At 41.0% G+C, this 13,761-nt stretch overlaps 1 protein-coding gene across 3 annotated transcripts; it reads left to right on the forward strand.

Moving 5' to 3' along the window:
- Positions 1-650: 650 nt before the first annotated feature.
- sptssb (serine palmitoyltransferase, small subunit B) lies at positions 651-6,778 on the forward strand. Of its 3 annotated transcripts, XM_084350636.1 has the most exons (3): positions 651-903; positions 3,148-3,251; positions 3,477-6,778. In XM_084350636.1, the coding sequence occupies exons 2-3, from the start codon at positions 3,248-3,250 to the stop codon at positions 3,725-3,727; spliced, it is 255 nt and encodes an 84-aa protein (XP_084206762.1). In that variant the 5' UTR covers positions 651-903; positions 3,148-3,247; the 3' UTR covers positions 3,728-6,778. The 3 variants fall into 3 exon arrangements, with proteins under 3 accessions (XP_084206762.1, XP_084206763.1, XP_084206764.1); XM_084350637.1 differs by lacking the exon at positions 3,148-3,251 and having other exon boundaries at positions 651-1,113; XM_084350638.1 differs by lacking the exon at positions 3,148-3,251.
- The last annotated feature ends 6,983 nt before the right edge of the window (positions 6,779-13,761 follow it).

Raw genomic sequence — 13,761 nt, forward strand, 5'->3', positions numbered from 1 at the left:
ACATTTTTTTGTTTTGGACCAGAGATAATGAAAAGAAGAATTGGCTAAATTTACACTTTTCTGAATGCATGTTTGAGTGTGCATAAGCAAAACCGAGCCTGGCTGCTGTTGGAGTAAATCAACTCTGTGGGTAGTGCGTAATACGTTTACGCAACGAGCACCTCTCCAGTCACACACCTCCTTAGTAAACCTTGTGTTTGAGTTCCTGTATTCATCATAGCGTTATCATTACTATGCATAATCACAAACGCATAGACTACATTGATGAGGACAAAGGAGCAGAGATGGGTGTCTGATAAGATATTTTCCGCATGTTTTAATCAATATTTCAAATCAGTCTCCAAGATTACTCGGAGAACACTGGTCCTGTTGGTGCTGTGTGCTGATGTGGGTCCAACGTGTTGGTTTTTCTGACTGTTACGTGCAAAACAGGCGATACACAGATGCAGGACTGTTAGTGCGTGTCTGCTTTTTTAAAATTCACATATTTGTCTAATATTTGGTTCCCGAAAATAAACTCTACTACAACATCCCTACGCTGCGCTGGTATGAGTGCATACCAGTGTGTGCTGCCAGTCTGTGCTGCCTCGGCTTGTTTGTCCATCCTGCTTCTGCTGCTGCCTACGTCAGAGGTGGTGCTGCGGCAGCGTCGGGCTGCAGCATGGTGGGACCGATGCGCAGGAGGATGCGACACCAGCTGAAGAAAGTTTAAAGATGCGCCACAAAGCAGCGGACTTTGCATGGCTGAAATAGAGCTGCGACCAAGACATCGAGTCCTCCTGAGCCTCCCACTGAAACGCACGCACACACGCACACGCACACACACACACACACACACACACACACACCGGCCTGTCACGTCGTAGCTCCGCGGTCACTTCACCTGCACCATCTGCGAGCCAGGTGAGTGTAAGCACGAGTAGTGGGTGTGGTGTCAGTCTCACAGTCTGTATGACCTGCTGCATATAGGCCAGTGAAAGTAGCGAGGCAGCTTTTCGTTTACACAAAGCAGAGCAGAGCGGCGGCAGCGGGACGCGGGCTGTTGTCTGTGACTCGTCCTGTCGTTTTGCCTCATTAGTACAACAACCAGGGGATCTGACTCCGGCTGCTGAGGTAAGTCAACATATACATTTATTATGGCGTTATTATGATCAGGCAAAATACAGATAGATGTGGTCCCACTATTAGAAAGAAAATCAGTCAGCTGAGGATGAGATTTATTCATGTGATCATCCGGACAGGATACATCTGCTTCAGTTATTTTGCAGGTCTTTGCTGCACTCCTGCTGTACAGTATTTAATCCAGCTACGTGCTGTAAAGAGCAGCTACCCTCTTGTTTTCATAGTCTCCCTGTTAGAGTATATTCTAGAAAGCCAGGTGCACCTGTAGCGCAACTGTTGGCCCCGCCCCCTACCTGTGCAGCAGGACCTGTTAACGCCTGCGGATACATAAACCTTCATCTAATACACACACGTAGCTTTTCATCAGATATGTTTGAACGGTGCACTAATTACAAACAACATGCAAAGAAAGAGATTTCTTCCATGTGCATGTTAAAGAGGCACTGTGTAGTTTTGGAGAAGAAATCAAAGCTCAGAGTTTTAATATTTACAATAATCGCCAAATATAAAGTAAGTAAAACGGTATGAAATTGTGTTATCCTGGTCGGTTCGTTCAATCTGTTTATTCAGTCATGAAATCAAGGACAGTTTGTATATTTAGTTTGTTTACGCATAAAAAAAAAATCAGTCAATGAAGATTTTTCTCTACAATTTCCTCCCCAAAAACTACATATTGCACCTTTAAAGTGTGTGTTTTAGCCTGTGCTGTGTGTTCGGTGAGGGTGGAATACAGTCGCTCTTTACCCTCCTCACATCACATACATTATATGTAAGTTTGTGTATGTGTGTCAAGTGTAAGTGGGGACTGTTTTGTGTCCATGTGGGAACTCTAGCTTTGATTTCCTTGGTGTTTCTCTGACTCCTGTAGGACTCTGAGCTCCCGTGAGGCCGGCTTGATTGTGGGTTTGGGTTAGAGAGGAGCTCACAATTCCCTCTCACACCACCTAATTAATAAACACACAGCCACAAGCACTGTTTTTTTTTAATTCAAGGATTATTTTCCATTGTGGTTACGCAGTCGTCCCCATGGATAATAATTAACAAGAGGGAGAGCGTGTCTCAGTCTCTGTGTGTAGACTGTTAGTGTTCATTGTGGAAGATTATACATGTTGTGTTATCATTATGACATCCCGAGAGTTTTATAGAATAATCTTCTGTACATAGTGGTAGTCTATATTTTTTCCAGAGTAAATTTCCAATGTTTCCTTACTGAATTTACCTAAAGGTTTTATTTAATAAGGAAACTGTGGTGGAAAGTAACCAAGTAGATTTACTCAAGTACTGTATGTAAGTACTTTCATGCTACTTTATAGGCTACTTCAGCTCCACTACATAACTTTAGTTACAAGTTACTTTAAATGTGCATTATATAAGACTTTTTGAACTAAATATTAACTAAACTTATCAACAGAATGTGAAGACGTCTGTGTATTGTGTTGCAGGGATATCAACTCAAACCCTGTCTCATAATACCACTTTGAGCTCTCTGTCCAGACTGCTAACTGCATGGCTAGCTGAGCTAACTAGCTTACTACAGCTACATGAGTAGCCATGTGCCAGTAGTTCTTGTCCTTCATGTGTATTTAAACTTGTAATTCTTTGAGTACATTGTGCTGTTAAAGGAACAGTTCACTCAAAAATGAAAATTCAGTTACTATCTACTACTCGAGCTTCACAGCAGAACATAAACAACTGAAGTAGATGGGGACCAAAAAAACAAACATAAAATGGCTCCATACAGTTTGTCCGGTGTAATCCAAGTCTCTGGAAGCCCCGAGATCTCAAATTGATTTGAAAGACATTATTTACAGTCTTTTCTAGACAAAATCTTCCCCTTTAGCAGCTACACTAAAAACGTTGGCACGCACCGAGTCTGAAGTGGGTGCACAAGCTCTACTGCACATTGATGGTGTAAATAACGTCCTTTCAAATCAATTTGAGATCTCAGGGCTTCCGGAGGCTTGGATTGTGACTTTATGGGGCCATTAATTAATTCTTTTTTTTTTTTTTATGTTTTAAAACTAGTCCCCATCTACTTCAGTTGTTCAGGAGAATGCTGCAACACTGCTGTGGAGCTCCGGAAATATTTTGTGGACCTAGAAACTTCTCCTGACTTTCCATCGGCATGCGTGAGTAGATAATGACCTAATTTTCATTTTGTGTGAACTGTTCCTTTAATGCGTCTGCGCCTCGACTGCAGTAACATTTTGAATGCAGGATTTGTAGTGTAGTGTTTTTACCTTGAGGCACTGCCTCTGTGAGCTCCCTCCTCACCTTCACCTCTGTCTTTCTATCTTCTCCACATCTCTCCATCTCTTTCTTACGGCCACCACCTCCACCTCCCTTCCATCCAGCTTGCGAGATGAACTTCAAGAACCTTTTGGAGTACCTGGCCTGGCTGTACTACCAGTACCTGCTCATCACCGGCATCTATGTCCTGGAGCCGTGGGAAAAGTCCATCTTCAACTCCATCCTCTTCTCCGCCATCGCCATGGTGATCTACACCTCATATGTCTTTGTGCCCATCCATGTGCGGCTCGCGCTGGAGTTTTTCTCGGGGATCTTTGGCGGCCAGCCTGAGAGCACCATGGCGCTCATGAACTAAATGAAGGAGAGAAAGAGGCAGTGGCTGGGTGGATTAGCACGAGTCCCCAAATCATTTCCCCCTCAGCTCCTGAAGTACCTCTTTACCCCACTTTCATCCCCAACCACAGCAGTCAGTCACCTCATCTAATCAAGACTGAAAACATGAAGATCTTAACAGAGCAATCTGGAAATCAGAGCCTCACTATCTTCTTTACATCCCGAACCCTCTGGCCTTACCCCATGGTATTAGACACTCGACTCTGCATTACTTTCACACCCTCGCTGTGAAACGTCCTGTGAAATGTTGTTTGTCCGTTTTCTCTTTTTTTGTGTTTTTTCTCCCCACACATCCTGTGTGAATGCATACCACCTCTGGGTTTTGCATGATAGGGTCATATGTGGGTGGTTTATTTGCATGCTCGTCTCAATACAAAATATAGATGCTTTTCTTTTCATCGTGACTGTTAAGTCTTTAAAGGGGAATTCCAGTGATTTATGTAGTCAGGTCCATAAAATGCGGGGGGAGAAACGAAGCAGCAGAGTGGAGACGTCCAGACTTTAAGGCTGCGGTCAAATAGTCTGTTTTTTGCTCGCAAAGGTTTCCAATTGAGAACCTGGAAATAAGCTGAAAAGGCTTTTTGAATTCTCTAAATGCTAAGGAAAGGTGCTTTTATTATTTCTTTCTTATCTCATTTAGCATAGTGTAGACTGGAGCATCCTTTATGAAAGGAAAGGAGATAATGCCGTCCCACAGTTCGTCTCTTCTAAGTTCTTGTGAATTTCCCTTCACCTCTTTTTTCTTGACCTCAACACGTTTTCCATTGCGGTCAAGGAAAAGTGTTTTAAATAAGATATACGATGTAATTTTTTGACTATTTCACCACAGCGTCTAAATCCTAAAATACCTGATCCTACATTTCCCATAATACAACTCAATCAGGTCTTTTGGTAGACACTCCCTGACCAGTTAATACCCACTTGTTTAAACTTAACACTCCAAGCATGTAACACAGCCTCTGCTAAAAATGTGTAGTCTCCAAGTTGAAATAGCGCTGACGTTGTTAAGTTTATTTGGGTTATTTGTCAGACTCTGTATCCGAAATCATAATTTACTATATAGTGCACTTATATTTTATATATAGTATCCTCAATGGTTCCAACAGTGGAATGAAAAATGAATAGTTCAATAGCATGTTCACTCCTTTCTGCAATCTTTTCTGCAGTGCACTGCATTACAGAAGAAATGTTGGCAATGTACATTTCTGCAAACTGCTGATATGCTGACCCGTGGTAAAGTTCAGGCTTAGGGTTAGGACAAGTTCATGTTTTGGGTTACCCCGCAACTTTATGATTGCTTAGGATCAATTTTCTATTTCTATCTTGTCACAACGCTGTGTTTATGGTCTGGTTGGGTTGAGGCACAAACACAACTGGAGATGACTCAACTTCTTGTAAAAAATTACCGGTTTTGGTGGCCACAAAAATATCCAGTCATTTCACACTTAACATGAACTGTGGTTGCCCGTTTGGCAGCCTTGTTGCCTGTAACTGCACCACTGTCCCCTCCACCTCCCAATGTGATAGTTATAAACCTGTAATGTGAACGTGATATGGCACATTTCTATACCAATGTCAATATGGTACATAGCCTATGCCATGAACAAACTTAGACATATCTGTGGTTTGCAGAAATGTAAAATGCCAACATTTTATTCTGGCCACTCGGCTCTGTGGGACTGCAGCTGTTAGTAATGATGCAAAATGACAATGATTCATAATTGTCTCTCTCAGCTCACTACAGAGTAAATTTTGAGTGTGCAGAGTGAATACGTGAATAAAGGAATGATTTCAAGCGCAGCCTGAGGAAACTCCCTTCAGAGCCAAAGAAGACTTTGTACAGCTGTTTTTACAGGACTCAGAGGAGTAAACTGAACATGGTGTATAAAATTGGTGGAGTGCCCCTTTAAGCATGTCTGTTCTTATCTCATCTGTGACGCCATGTTATCACTGTTTGTGAATCGCTCTCTGATGAAAGGGGGGTTAGTCCTCATCCAAACATTTCTGATATGCACTTAATGTTACTGGTTGATCTATGGTTTTGTATCAGGACCACCATCACCTTGTTTAAGTTGCCTTTATGCACTGTAATGCTAACTGGCAGGGTACACCGCACATTTCAAGTCACTGCGTAGCTGATATACAAAGTGAAAGCTGATAGAAAAGCCCAAGCTATGCAATTAATCTAAAGGCATCACAATCAGGGGCCCTCATTTACTGGTCAAAGCGAGTAATAAAAGGAAAAAAATACCGGCATGTGTGCCGAGCCCTCTCTTTATCTCCTTATTTTTGACTGGTTGGTATGTCAGGAAGGTGTGCTCAGTGCTCAGCACGAGCAAATATTGATACAACACACCTTTTCGTTTTAGGCTTGGCTTTGTTAATGACGAAGCTTTACTCAATCAACAGCGTCTGAACTCAAAGCAGAACTGTTTGCTGTCACATGCAAAATGCAGTCAAATGGGCCTGAATGAAAAGCAAAGCCTGACTGGCGGAAGGAAAACCCCGTCCTCCTCACCTATAGTTGATCTATAGAGAGTGAGTCGTATCTGGTAGTTGGGATGAGTGTTGCATTTAGTTGTGTGTTTAAAGATCATCTTTGATTATTTGTGCTTTGGGTCAAGGGCTCGCTGATTACAGTCTAATCATGATCTCTAACTTAACTTTATTTATACGGAGTTCTATATTTATATACACTGGTAAATGCTTGGCTGGTTACAATGTCAATTACCAAACATCTTTGATTATTTATATCTGTGTTCTCTTGTGGCCATAAATAACACACAATTTTGTTCTTTACTTTGTTTTTCCACCTGAAAAAAGTGCTTTTATATTGTTCCCAATCTGTTGCATTTCATTTATGTTGTCTTAAACATGTTGCAGTCGTTCCAGACATGTCATGTACCAAGAATGAAGAGCTCTCTGAGAGGCTTTTTTTTCACCGTTCACCAAAATGAATGTTATATTTATACATGATGGCAACACATCACTGCAATATTCAGAAAATAAAGACATCTGAAGATACTTGGACAAGTCCTCGTCTGGTATTTGATGAATTCGTGCAGCAAATAAAGTCTGTTATGCCTATAAAAGAAGAGAAGATGCAGTAGATTGGCTGAGGAGTGCTGCTTCACCAATGCAGGTTTGAAAAACAGGTGCTCTTTGGATCCAAGGACAGGAGAGAGGTGGGAGTTATACTTTGATTTGTGTTGAAGAAGTCATGACCAAAAAATACCAAAGCATACTGTCAGTTGTTGAGTTCGCCAACTTTACAAACATGGCTGAGCAAATAGGCAAACGCCTTAACTTAAGTCATACAAACATGATTCTATTCATACAAATCACTTCAAGATAAAATCACATCAGCGAGGTACAATCAACAAACAAACAAACAAGCTAACAAACCAGCATGTACGAAGTTTTGCCAACTCACCGATAAAGTGTCTGGGTGTTTCAGTAGTGTATCAGACTCCAACAAAAACTTGTTTAAATTTCCAGTAGATGCATTTCAGTAACATATTTAGCCTAAAACACAGTAATCCATGATTAAATGGTAACAAAATGTTAGATAGGAGCTTCTAGGCCGCCCTAGAGCCTATAACAGCCATGACTAATCGTGTAGGCAAGTGGCTAACTCTCTCCCCTCTCTCCTCTCTCCTGATCCACTTACAGCCAGCTACAGTTTCAAACAAACTTGGACATTATTATTAAATTTGAGCATGGACCATGTAAGACTATATGATGTGGACCCATTGTGTTTTCCAGCTAACAGGTGGCAGTTACAGGTCAACTGCAGGCTTATTTTTCCATTCCAAAATTTAGTTGGGAAAAATAATGATAGTAATTCAGTGTGTGAAGACTCCTATAGATTAATGCCAGAAGCACTTACATAGCTTCTGAAACGATCAGTTTATTACCTTTCAAATGAGCCTAAAACCATGCCTGTACTCCAAATGGTTCGATAACAGCTTTGAATTTACTCTGGGCTACGCTGGGAGAGGCGCTTCAGGATACATTTCCAGGAATAAGAACAGGTGAATAAATGGTGCTCAGCGCCTATGGGATTCAACTCACAGTCTTCATCAGGGCTTACAGTATATAAAGGCTTTTGAATTTTGCAAAGCTGAGCAGTTACTTTGAAATGAAAGAACAAACAAAACAAAGGCTCATGGGTAGCACATTCCTGACACAATTGACTGCACTACATTATGTGAAATCACACAATAAGAGGCAGAGCCACCAAACCAGTTCTCCCTAGACAGTGTAGGAATGAATACCCAGCGGCTTGTCTTTCCCTCCTGCAGGTGGTACGAGGTGAGCGGCCCGTGCCAACAAACCTCTGTTTACCTGAAGCCGTCCACATCCGTCCTCTTTGTTGTAGCAGACACGTATTAGATGATGAGAAGCAAAGCCTGTTTCAAAGGGATTGATGGCAGAATAATGTGAAATTAAATTTGCACTGCACATGCAAATTTCCTGTAATGTTATCAACATGGACGGTGGGTGAGGGAGCAGGAAAATACTTTGGTTATTATCAGTGTCGCTGCAGTAGTAGGGCAGGCCAGGTAACTATGTTTATGCCTTGTAACTGGACACCTCCATCTTGTTTTTTGTTTTTTCCCAGGAACACAAATGCTGCACCCTCATTTCTCAACCTGCACATTCAAGCTCATTCTAAATTACGACTGAGGCCGTTTCCTTTCCTTTCCTTTCCTTTCCTTTCCTCTATCCTCTTTTCAAGTCATTTACCTCAAATTATTCTTCTTCTCATGAAGAAGAGAGGAAGTTGGAGAATTTTACTTTCCTTTACCTGACTTCATCTCCTCACCTGTCCCCTTCTTTACTTTCCTGTCTTGCCTTTCCTCTCTTCTCCCTTTCTTTCCTTTTCTTTCCATTTTTTTCTTTTCTTTTCTGTTCTGTTCTGTTCTTTTCTTTTTTTTTCTTTTCTTTTCTTTTCATCCTATCATTACCTTTACCCCAGTTCCTTTCCTTCCCTTCCATTTCCTTCCATCTCCTCTCGTCTCCTCTCCTCTCCTCTCTTCTCCCCTCATACATTCTGCGTAGTAAAGATCTGCCTCGGGGTCTTTGAAGAGCTGTCCTCTGTTGACACTTAACATGTTAATTTTTGTCCCGTGAAGGAAGAGGCCAGAGGTTATCTCCATAATGACAAGGTGTACACAAAGCTATCTGCAAACACTTGGACGGCTGGTGTATTGTTTCTGTTGTGTTTACATGTGGCCTGCGAATAAAACTGAGAGGCGGGACTCGTAGCAACTGTGGAGTCCACAGACAGAGAGGTACGTGACACCAAGAAAACGAAAACACACACACACACACGTACACGTACACCAAAAGTGCCACCGCAGCCTGGTTTCAGTTTACCAGGACCCCCAGAGAGTGCTCAAATATTAATATTATTGCCAACATTCAATCATTTCTAACTACTCTCTCTCTCTCTCTCTCTCTCTCTCTCTCTCTCTCTCTCTCACACACACACACACACACACACACACACACACACACACACACACACACACAGACACACACACACACACACACACACACACACACACACAGACACACACACACACACACACACCTTAAGTTACCAACAATTTAACAGCCCATTGTTCAGCTCTAACCTCCTACAGGTGTGTGTGCCTTTACAGTGAATGTCTCCATGGTAATGACCGCAGACTGATGTTCAGCCTTGATCTATGACAGACAACAATGGACACATTTAGACACACACACCCACACACGCACACACACACACGGTATTACAGCTTGTTCGTATTCCTTGAATTAACTTTCTGATGCCATATTTATATCTGGTTGGTTACTTTTCTAATCTGTACCCTTAATATTCTCTAACAAAACAGAATATGCTTGTTTTTCTTCGTCTTAAAGTGCTTTTTCAATCTAATTTGTAAGATTTAATTTTCAGACTCTCCTTGAGAAGCTTTAAGATTTCAACACATGTTTTATTTACTCTACTCATGAACCAAAAACCATGTAAAAAAGTGCACAAAAAGAACAATTACCATCAACTACTCAAGCTTACTGGAATCTATGTATTTATATTTTTAATCAAACTGTCTGTAAAATAAATTAATTCAAAAATGTGCTACTTTGGCTCGGATGCAGCATGTAATCTGAAAAGTAACTAGTAGGCTAATTAAAGTTAGGAAATAGATGTAATGGAGTAAAAACTACAAAAATGTAGATGTAAATGTAGGAGAGTGGAAGTATAAAGCAGCAGGAAATGGAAATAAGTATAATAACTGATTATTATGGAACTAAAGTACAAGTACCTCAAAATTGTACTTAGTGAAGTACACAAGTAAATGTACTCAGTTACATTCCATCACTGTTAAAAGTCAGTTTTTTGAGTACTTCCGTCACTGTTTGTAGAAAATATGTGAAATGTTTTAAAGGCCTGTGTTTATGGACGCATTAATAAACAACGTATTGAGTCGCAGCATACAAACATACTGAATGTCACTGTCTTCTAATCACACACTTAAATCTAAATCTGGTTCAAAAAACACTCACATGTACATCAATTTTTTACAGCGTTAAATTTATTGCAGTTTTATCTCCTACAGCCACAAAATGAGCATCTTACAAAGACATGAGTTGAATTTTATATTGTTCTGCACGGCTAACAAACGTGACCGACTTATCTGAATGTTTTCCAGCTAACTGCATGACTCAGTCTTGTGATTCATTGTGAAACTGAATTTTGCAACGACTGTGTGGTTTTTGAGTCACTTGTGTAAGGATCTGCAACATAGAAAAGAAGATAAATGGATAAATAAAAGGACTGCACAGGACAATAAACCTGCTGTTATAATGCATTGTGGTGTCATTTAACAGGCTTGTTTTAAAGGAACGTTGTTTGCACTGCTGGGTGTGTGTGTCTGTGTGTGTCTCTGTCTGTTGTTACACAGCGTTTCAGGTTGGGGCTGGGTTAAACACACTCAACAGGTCATTTCCAAAAAGTAGACATTTTTATGAATGTATAAATCAGTTTCCTTATCACAAAATAATCCCTGAATTCTTTATTAGACAGTAAGTTTCTTTACTGTTTTCATTTTCCCTCTTTAATAGTTGAACTTCTCACTTTGACTTGACAGTCTTCATATAGAGAGAAAAACAAAGGCAAATCACCCACTGAGCAAACAACAGATTAGATTAGACACAATAGCCCAAGTAGTTACAGGTGTTGTGGTTCTGCTGCAGAGATCAGGTTCACATTATCATGTTCTGAGGATAAATTAATATGTTGTTTCATGTTTAACTCAATGTCAAAACCAGATTTATTTCTAGCCCGCTCACTGTGCAATCAGACAGGGTTAGTTGTGTGGCACTCAGATTGATTGTGCAATTCCTGGTATTCTTTGTTGATCAAAGATGGAGATGGAGGAGGAAGTCATGTCATGACACAGCTCCCAGCTCCACAGTCTATCTCAGTTAGGAATCAGTCAATATGATTGTGTAGGAGTGGTTGGTCTGATGATAAGAACCTGAGCTCAGGCAGCAAGGCGTGAACCCACAGCCGGAGCCAAACCCTGACATGATCGATGGACTTTCACTACAAAAAAAAACAAAAAACATGTTGTGCTACGTTTGGCTCGTGGTAAATATTGAGCACTAGATTGTTGCTTCATCATAACCATCTCATATGAGCTGATCAAATTTATACATCCATTGATCAGGTATCTTAAAGTAGTAATGTAGTTTTGGAGAAGAAATAAAATGTCCGTATTTTTATATTTACAATATTAATGAGATAATAAAACAAACACCGAAATATGTATTTTTTCCATAACTGAATAAACAAGCTGTTCTCAGAGGAAAATAAGGTCCAGAACACTGTTTGGAGCTAGAAAGGTGGCAGGGTCCGCCAAATATAAACAAAGTAAAACAGCATGAAGTTGTGTTGTCCTTTAACTAAAATGATATCTCAGCACGCTGTCTTTACTTCTACTCTGGGTACCTTTTTAAAGCACTGACAAATAATAGTTAAGAGTCACAATAACAACAATAAATGGCAATGATAAATACAAGTCGGTATCAAAACGTACAAATGTAAGTCAGAAACTGAAAAAAAGCACAAGTCTGCCACCAAGTGGTCAAGTAGAGACAAAAATCTGCTGATGTGATAATCTCATTCTTTGCTCAAGTAAAATCACAACAAGTTTCTGAATTAAGCTGAGAATCACTCTTGAGACTACCTGTCTCACAGAGTACGGTGCTGTATACTCATGGATAACAGGGATGTTTTCATCAGCGTGTGCAAGCTGCTGTGAAGGAATGTTTGACAGGATACCAAGAATTTTATTGTGAAACACAGAAGGGAGGGAACAGGACAGAGTTGTGTAATTTCTCTATCCCTTCATATAAAACCTGTCCTTTCTTCACAGGGTCATGAAGTCTGCTAGGTGAGCTACACCTGATCAGATTGCTGTTCATTTTCTATTTCTTTTATCGTGATTTAGAGTCGATGTGCTCGGTATGGGACCTTCAGGTATAACAGTGGGGCGGCACCTTAGGGAGGTGTGGTAGTTTCTGTGGAGCTGCAGGACGGTGTAGGAGGAGTAAAGAAAGAGAGAGGGAACAAGAGGGTGGAAAAATCATCCATCCATTCACGACCCACGTCTAGCGTCAACCTCGTGTGCTGTCGGGGTTGTTTCAGTTCCCCAGAGTCACAACTCATGACCTCAAATCACTCTGGGAGCTTGCAGGATCCTGTTTGTTTTGTTCTTCTAACAGTGAACTAACAGACACACAGTCAGGACAGGTCATGGACATTTGTAATTAAAGGAATTTGTAATTTGTAATTTTTTAAGTTTCTTTTTTTTTTCAAAATCAATTAGGGATGTCTGGGCATCCAGAGACTTACACAGGATGAGCTGTATAGAGCCCATTTATGTTCCCAGTCCCCAGCCACTTGAGTTGTTTAGGAGGACGCAACGCTGTTTTCTATGACTCTCTAGAAATGTTTTGTAGAAAGTCGACGGCGACTGAATTTTCATTATTAGGGTGAACTGTTCCTTTAAACTATGATGTCTCCATCAGAATAAGAAAATGAATCCCGCTGATTTCCAGATGTCCAAGTACGCTGATGTAGAACTCAATCAACAACAGACAGAAGACAGCTTTCCAAGAAATACGACCATCACCACACATTCATTCCCAAACAATCCCCAATTAAATGATATGATCAGAAGAATCACTGATCTCTTTATCGCTTCCCAACTATCTGTGTCTGTTGGACTTGTAGATCTCTGTCCATCACTTTTGTGTCTCTACCAACACATTCAGATAAATGTAAATACAAATAGAGATTCCACCTTGTGCAAAACATCTTTTCTCTTGTGGAAAATGCCACCCCGTTGACACAACCAGCTTCGAGCGCATTAGAAACCAATCCCCTAAGATCAGAGAAAGTGTGGCGGGAGAGAGTGTTTTGTGCTCTCTCTGACTACATGAGATGAGTCTTCACTGCCAGCAGATCTCTTGCCAAAGTCATTAGCTGCTAATTCTGCAGGATCTAGATTTTCCCTGATAAGATCCCACAACGATGAACAAAAAAACAGTCTTTGGCCTTATGAGTATGATGTTGACAGTGCTGTGTTGGTTACTAAACAAGTCTCTATCTTATTGTCTCTCTCTCTCTAACTCACTCTATACACATTCCCTGCAGCTTCAGGATCTCCTTTACATGTATAGGGTTAATGTAAGGCAATACACCTCCATCCATCCAAGTCATCTTAGGTCCTCTCTCTGCTCGGCTGCACCCGCTGAGTAAGTTAACTCTTCCTTATCCCTCGCTCTATAGCCGGTGTGGATGGAGGCTGAGGGCAGGGCCGGTGCCAGTGTTAAATGAACGGACAGGTGAGCGGCGCCTGGGTCCTCTGTGACCAGCTGGGCACTGTAAGCTGACCGCCGCTGTTGTGTGTGGTCTGAATGGAGCTGAGAGACGATGGG

Source organism: Pagrus pagrus (assembly GCF_965226575.1).
Source record: "Pagrus pagrus genome assembly, chromosome: 4".
Classification (NCBI taxonomy): domain Eukaryota; kingdom Metazoa; phylum Chordata; class Actinopteri; order Spariformes; family Sparidae; genus Pagrus; species Pagrus pagrus.